This window comes from Epinephelus fuscoguttatus, linkage group LG21 (assembly GCF_011397635.1).
Source record: "Epinephelus fuscoguttatus linkage group LG21, E.fuscoguttatus.final_Chr_v1".
Lineage (NCBI taxonomy): Eukaryota > Metazoa > Chordata > Actinopteri > Perciformes > Serranidae > Epinephelus > Epinephelus fuscoguttatus.
The window spans coordinates 39356978-39365561 of NC_064772.1; the positions used below are offsets into that span (position 1 = coordinate 39356978).

Below are 8584 nucleotides of genomic sequence, written 5' to 3' on the forward strand. Positions count from 1 at the left end.
ATCATCATCACCATCATCATCATCACCACCATCATCATCATCATCATCACCATCATCACCACCACCATCATCATCATCATCATCATCATCACCACCATCATCATCATCACCATCACCACCATCATCCTCATCATCCTCATCATCATCACCACCATCATCATCACCACCATCATCCTCATCATCATCATCATCATTACCATCATCATCATCCTCATCATCATCATCATCACCATCACCACCATCATCATCATCACCACCATCATCACCACCACCATCATCCTCATCATCATCATCATCATTACCATCATCATCATCCTCATCATCATCATCATCACCATCACCACCATCATCATCATCATCATCATCATCACCACCATCATCACCATCACCATCATCATCATCATCATTACCATCATCATCATCATCATCATCATCCTCATCATCATCATCATCACCATCACCACCATCATCATCATCATCACCATCATCATCATCATCACCATCATCATCATCACCACCATCATCACCATCACAATAAATTTGGATTCCTAATCTGGAACATTTATTCATTTGTATATATTTTATTTTTCTCGTTTCTATCTGATGGTTGTTGTTTATCAGAGGACGTGTCTTTGTGAAACCCCGCCCCCTGTACTGTTTCCTGTTTCCTGAAACGTGTTCAGATTGTGCATGTTGCATGTGTGAATAAAGTTTGTTCGACTTTCAGACAGACGAGTAATCAACACACACACTCAAAGATCTGTGTGTGTGTGTGTGTAGGTGTGTGTGTGGTTGACAGGAATGGTGTGCCCAAAGGTTTAACCTTCCCTCCCCCAACACACACACACACACACACGCACACACACACACACACACACACACACACACACACACACACACACATTTGGTTCCACTTTTTCAGGTAACAACATCTGGCTGTGTGTGTGTGTGTGTGTGTGTGTGTGTGTGTGTGTGTGTGTGTGTGTGTGCGTGTGTGTTTGTGTGCGTGTGTGTGTGTGTGTGTCTGTGTAACTATGTGACTCTGTGTCTGTGGTAAGCAGTACATCAACACACACACACAGACCCCTCCCCCTCTCTGTGGAATGTGGAGCAGTTTTAAAGGGAATTCCACCTAAAAATTGGAAACAGGCTTACACAGCAGCAATGTAAAAACATGACCAAGTCACTGCTAATGAAAAATGACTCCATCACATTACCCTGCAGATGGTGCACGTTTAGAAACAACTCGATCACATTAACTTACAGATGGTACAGGTTTAGAAACAACTCCATCACATTAACCTACAGATGGTGCATGTTTAGAAACAACTCCATCACATTAACCTACAGATGGTGCAGATTTAGAAACAACTCGATCACATTAACCTAAAGATGGTGCACGTTTAGAAACAACTCCATCACATTAACCTACAGATGGTACATGTTTAGAAACAACTCGATCACATTAACCTAAAGATGGTGCACGTTTAGAAACAACTCCATCACATTAACCTACAGATGGTACAGGTTTAGAAACAACTCCATCACATTACCCTGCAGATGGTGCATGTTTAGAAACAACTCCATCACATTAACCTACAGATGGTACAGGTTTAGAAACAACTCCATCACATTAACCTACAGATGGTGCATGTTTAGAAACAACTCCATCACATTAACCTACAGATGGTACAGGTTTAGAAACAACTCCATCACATTAACCTACAGATGGTGCACGTTCAGAAACAACTCGATCACATTAACCCTAAAGATGGTGCACGTTTAGAAACAACTCCATCACATTAACCTACAGATGGTGCAGGTTTAGAAACAACTCCATCACATTAACCTACAGATGGTGCATGTTTAGAAACAACTCCATCACATTAACCTACAGATGGTGCAGGTTTAGAAACAACTCCATCACATTAACCTACAGATGGTGCATGTTTAGAAACAACTCCATCACATTAACCTACAGATGGTGCATGTTTAGAAACAACTCCATCACATTAACCTACAGATGGTACAGGTTTAGAAACAACTCCATCACATTAACCTACAGATGGTGCATGTTTAGAAACAACTCCATCACATTAACCTACAGATGGTGCATGTTTAGAAACAACTCCATCACATTAACCTACAGATGGTGCAGGTTTAGAAACAACTCCATCACATTACCCTACAGATGGTGCATGTTTAGAAACAACTCGATCACATTAACCTACAGATGGTGCATGTTTAGAAACAACTCCATCACATTAACCTACAGATGGTGCAGGTTTAGAAACAACTCGATCACATTAACCTACAGATGGTGCAGGTTTAGAAACAACTCGATCACATTAACCTACAGATGGTGCATGTTTAGAAACAACTCCATCACATTAACCTACAGATGGTACAGGTTTAGAAACAACTCCATCACATTAACCTACAGATGGTACAGGTTTAGAAACAACTCCATCACATTAACCTACAGATGGTGCAGGTTTAGAAACAACTCCATCACATTAACCTACAGATGGTACAGGTTTAGAAACAACTCCATCACATTAACCTACAGATGGTACAGGTTTAGAAACAACTCCATCACATTAACCTACAGATGGTACAGGTTTAGAAACAACTCCATCACATTAACCTACAGATGGTGCATGTTTAGAAACAACTCCATCACATTAACCTACAGATGGTGCATGTTTAGAAACAACTCCATCACATTAACCTACAGATGGTGCATGTTTAGAAACAATTCGATCACATTAACCTACAGATGGTGCATGTTTAGAAACAATTCGATCACATTAACCTACAGATGGTGCAGGTTTAGAAACAATTCGATCACATTAACCTACAGATGGTGCATGTTTAGAAACAACTCCATCACATTAACCTACAGATGGTGCATGTTTAGAATCGACTCGATCACATTAACCTACAGATGGTGCATGTTTAGGCATGTTTAGAAACAACTCCATCATTCAATTGATAACCTAACAGTCTTCCACAGAATCCCTCGCTATCGGATCATTATCTGATTACTTTTGATTTCTTTTTACTCGATTACATGCCACTCAGCAACAGTTACTACACTAGATGTTTATCAGATAGTGCTGTCGCAAAATTTAAGGAAATGATTACTCCGTCGTTAAATTCAATACCAAGTCCTTCAGTAACAGAGGTTTCCCATACCGACTTTAACCTCTCCCGAATTGATCATCTTGTCGATAGTGCCGTAGGCTCGCTGCGAACAACACTTGACTCTGTAGCTCCTCTTAAAAAGAAGTTAACAAAGCAAAGAAAGTTCGCTCCTTGGTATAACTCTCAAACCCGTAAGTTAAAACAAATATCGCGAAAATTTGAAAGGAATTGGCGATTAACCAAACTGGAAGAATCTTGTTTAATCTGGACAGACAGTCTCAAAACTTATAAGAGGGGCCTCCGCAATGCCAGAGCAAACTATTACTCAGCATTAATAGAAGACAATAAGAACAACCCCAGGTTTCTTTTCAGCACTGTAGCCAGGCTGACTGAGAGTCAAAGCTCTATTGAGCCTTGTATTCCTTTAGCCCTTAGCAGTAATGATTTTATGAGCTTTTTAAATGACAAAATTCTAACTATTAGAGGCAAAATTCATGACCTCCTGTCCTCAGATAGTACCTATCTAACCTCAAACACAGCTGTAAAACCTAATATATATTTAGATTGTTTCTCCCCAATTTCTCTTCAAGAATTGACCGCAGTGATTTCTTCATCTAAATCATCAACGTGTCTCTTAGACCTAGGGCTGCACGGTATATGCGGTAGACGGTAGAAATGATATAAATTTTGCCCACGGTAGAGATTTGCGCTCTACTGTCCTATCGTCGATGACGTCATCGCACCTGCCTCAGTGTGAAAATGGCTGCAAGTACAGAGACAGCAGAGCAAGAGGAGCTGGTTCACATCCGTGATTTAGCGTAGCACGTGCAACATGTGCTGCTGGAGAACTTGTGAGTGAGTGAGTTATGAACAGCCCCAGACTTCTCAGACTCTTTTAGCGACTTACCGCTCAGAGGGAACTCATTCAGTGTCTCCTCTGGCAGCAGCACAGCGTCTCTCCCTCTCCTCTCTCGCCGTGCGCACACGGGAGTTGGTTTTCGGCAAGAGAGTTTGTCATAAACCTTTGGTAATGTAAACCTATGTGACGCTAGGGGCTCTACAAAAAAACTCCATATGTGAGTGTGTGATAGTTGTGGTATCATAGCAGCCTGTCACAGGTTACAGCGTGATGATTAGAGGAGAAATAGCAGAGCATAAAGGTCCAGGTGGAAAAAACACAACTCAGTCATTTAGGATGTTGCTAAAAGAAGGAAATTACCTTTTGATACCGATCCCAGGGGACATTTTGCACCATTGAGTACTGGGTTTTAATTTTGAGTTTTGAGATCTGCATTCTGCACAATAAATGCTCTAACAAATACATTATATCTTTGCTTTTGTTGTTGTGGTTGTTTTTATCAATATAGCTTTGCTAAGGGACTACAAAACCCATTCAGAAACACTTCTATTATAACTTTTACACTCAAATTTATACCGCGATATATACCGTTACCATGAAGGGATTCGATTTATACCGTGATATAAATTTTAGGTCATACCGCCCAGCCCTACTTAGACCCCATCCCAACTAGGCTACTTAAGGAGGTCTTTCCTTTAGTTAACACTCATATATTAGATATGATCAATATATCCTTATTAACAGGCTATGTACCACAGTCTTTTAAGGTAGCTGTAATTAAACCTCTACTAAAAAAGCCCACCCTGGATCCAGAGGTGTTAGCCAACTATAGACCAATGTCTAATCTTCCCTTTATGTCAAAGATCCTTGAGAAAGTAGTCGCAGACCAGCTGTGTGATTTTCTCCAGGATAATAATTTATTTGAGGAATTTCAGTCAGGATTTAGAGTGCATCATAGCACTGAGACAGCACTAGTTAAAATTACAAATGACCTTCTGATTGCTTCAGACAAAGGACTTGTCTCTGTACTTGTTTTATTAGATCTTAGTGCGGCGTTTGACACTATTGACCATCAAATTCTACTGCAGAGACTGGATCACTTAATTGGCCTAAAAGGTTCTGCACTGAGCTGGTTTAAATCTTATTTATCTGATCGTTTTCAGTTTGTTGACGTTCATAATGAATCGTCCTTACGTACCAAAGTTTGTTTTGGAGTTCCGCAAGGTTTTGTGCTCGGACCAATCCTATTTACTCTATATATGCTTCCTTTAGGTAACATCATTAGAAATCACTCTTTAAATTTCCATTGTTATGTGGATGATACACAGTTGTATTTATCTATGAAGCCTGAAGAAAGTAATCAATTAACTAAACTTCATAATTGCCTTAAAGACATAAAAACCTGGATGAGCACCAATTTCCTGATGTTAAATTCAGACAAAACTGAAGTTATTGTTCTTGGCCCCAAACAACTCAGAGACTCTTTATCTGATGACATAGTTTCTCTAGATGGCATTGCTCTGGCCTCTAGCACTACCGTAAGAAACCTCGGAGTAACATTTGATCAAGATTTGTCTTTTAATTCTCATTTAAAACAAACCTCACGGACTGCATTTTTTCATCTGCGTAATATTGTGAAAATTAGGCCTATCCTGACCCGAAAAGATGCAGAAAAATTGGTCCACGCTTTTGTTACCTCAAGGCTGGATTACTGTAACTCTCTATTATCAGGTAGCTCTAGTAAGTCCTTAAAAACTCTCCAGCTAATTCAGAATGCAGCAGCACGTGTACTAGCAGGAACTAAGAAACGAGATCATATTTCTCCTGTTTTAGCTTCTCTGCACTGGCTCCCTGTAAAATCCAGAATTGAATTTAAAATCCTACTGTTAACTTATAAAGCTCTAAATGGTCAAACTCCGTCATATCTTAGAGAGCTCATAGTGCCATATTATCCCACTCTGAGAACGCAGGGTTACTCGTGGTCCCTAAAGTCTCCAAAAGTAGATCAGGAGCCAGAGCCTTCAGCTATCAGGCTCCTCTCCTGTGGAATCATCTTCCTGTTACGGTCCGGGAGGCAGACACCGTCTCCACATTTAAGACTAGACTTAAGACTTTCCTCTTTGATAAAGCTTATAGTTAGGGCTGGCTCAGGCTTGCCCTGTACCAGCCCCTAGTTAGGCTGACTTAGGCCTAGTCTGCCGGAGGACCCCCCTATAATACACTGGGCACCTTCTCTCCTTCTCTTTCTCTCTCGTGTCCTATTATTACATGTCACTAACTCGGCTTCTTCTCCGGAGCCTTTGTGCTCCACTGTCTCTCAGATTAACTCATATCACAGCGGTGCCTGGACAGCGTGACGTGTGTGGTTGTGCTGCTGCCGTGGTCCTGCCAGATGCCTCCTGCTGCTGCTGCTGCCATCATTAGTCATTAGTCATACTTCTACTGTTATTATACACATATGATTATTGTCACACATGTATACTGCCAGATATTAATATATTATTATTAATTATAATATTATTACTTTCATTAATGTTGTTTTAAGCTACTGTAATTACCGTCTGTCCTGCATCTCTCTCTCTCTCTCTCTCTCTCTCTCTCTCTCTCTCTCTCTCTCTCTGTCTCATTGTGTCATGTGGATTACTGTTAATTTATCATGTTGATCTGTTCTGTACGACATCTATTGCACGTCTGTCCGTCCTGGAAGAGGGATCCCTCCTCAGTTGCTCTTCCTGAGGTTTCTACCATTTTTTCCCGTTAAAGGGTTTTTTTGGGGAGTTTTTCCTGATCAGCTGCGAGGGTCCTAAGGACAGAGGGATGTCGTATGCTGTAAAGCCCCGTGAGGCAAATTGTAAGTTGTGATATTGGGCTTTATAAATAAAACTGATTGATTGATTGATTAACCTACAGATGGTGCCCGTTTAGAAACAACTTGATCACATTACGATACAATACGGTACGATACGATACGATACGTTACGATACTGGATGGTACCAGTGACAACTGTAACAGCTGGAACACCTGTAACAGCAGTGACACCAGTAACAGCAGCAGTGACACCAGTAACAGCAGTAACAATAGTAACACCTTTAACACCAGTAGTAACAGCAGTAACAATAGTAACACCAGTAGTAACAGCAGTAACAATAGTAACACCAGTAGTAACAGCAGTAACAGCAGTAACAATAGTAACACCAGTAACAGCAGTAACAGAAGTAACACCAGTAGTAACAGCAGTAACACCAGTGACACCAGTCACCCAGAAACAACTTCCACATCTTACCTGCAGTCAAACTTAAGGGCAGTACAACCCTGAAGACCACACCTACAGCCAGTTCTGAGGGCATCCCGAACTCAGATGTTCCGGTTTCGGTCTGAATCCACTTTTTAATCCGGGTTTATTGGTCCGGGTCCGGCTTTGCAGCGGGCTGTCAGAGCTCTGTCTGCCCGCCGGAGGAGCCGCGGGTCCGGCTGAGGACGGCGACACACCCCGGTGCCATCCTCCGTCCTGCAGGAGACAGACAGGCTGAGAGACAGGCTGAGAGACAGACAGGTAAAAAACAGAGACAGACAGACAGATGCTGAGTGTCTCACTGTGAGACCAACTACATTTAAACAAGCTGTTTGTCTGTCTGTCTGTCTGTGTGTCTGCAGACTGAAGGTTTGAAGTCACTGAAGATTCTTTGAGTTTATCTTCTTCTTCTTCTTCTTTTTCTTCTTCTCCTCCTCCTCCTCCTGTCTCTGTCCCCGCAGACACAGTGAGACAAACTGGAGGATATTTCACGTCTTTCTTTCTTCTTTCTTTTCTTCAGTCTCTCCTGAAAAACACGCCGACACTCAGAAACTAACTGGAGCTCACAGGCCACGCCCTTGCGATGACTGACAGCTGCCTTGGCCAATCAGAAGACCGGATGTGGTTTTGGAACATTTTAAAAGAGCTCATGTGACCACGCCCCTTCGACAAAGAAAATATAAATAAAAAAACAGTAAGATGTGTCAGAGGATCTGTGGTGGCCAAAAGTCTGTGGACAGCTGTCTGTCAGGACACAACGAGAAGAAGGTTTAAACTTTATTGATCAGGAAGAGACAACAGACCAAACGTCAGTCATCTCATCATGGAGGACACTTTCAGAGGACAGTCAAAGCATCGCCATGACAACCATCTGTGAGACAGTTCAGTCTTCTTCTCATCCTTCATTTAAACATCACTGTCCCCTGTGACAAACTGAGCCATACAAAAACATGTTGTCAATAAAGTTTTCGTACAGGCCTGTCTTCTTCTGTGGCTCCTCCAGGTGAACGGCTCCGTCAGCTGGAGAACTACATGAAAAGGTTCCACATCCTCATCCTCTGCTCTGGATTTTATCTTCTCATCAATCCGAAACTGCAGCGATTTTACACTCTGATTTTATACCCATTAAATATTAATAATTATCAACAGTGTTTATTATTATAATAATAATAATTATTATTATCATTATTACTATTGTTACTATTGTTGCTGTTGTTAAAGTGTTTCATCCTGACGTGTCAGTTTAAATTTAATATTCATCAGTTTAACTTCAGGATGGTTTCAT

The 8584-nt window shown here is 41.3% G+C and overlaps 1 protein-coding gene across 1 annotated transcript in view; it reads right to left on the minus strand.

Annotated features, from left to right (window-relative positions):
• The window catches only part of LOC125882024 (piezo-type mechanosensitive ion channel component 2-like), an 87431-nt gene extending 79618 nt beyond the window's left edge, over nucleotides 1-7813 (minus strand). The window contains 1 exon segment of the mRNA XM_049565647.1: nucleotides 7291-7813. Coding sequence (XP_049421604.1) covers nucleotides 7291-7354 — 64 coding nt within the window. The 5' untranslated portion in view covers nucleotides 7355-7813.
• Between the last annotated feature and the right edge of the window lie 771 nt (nucleotides 7814-8584).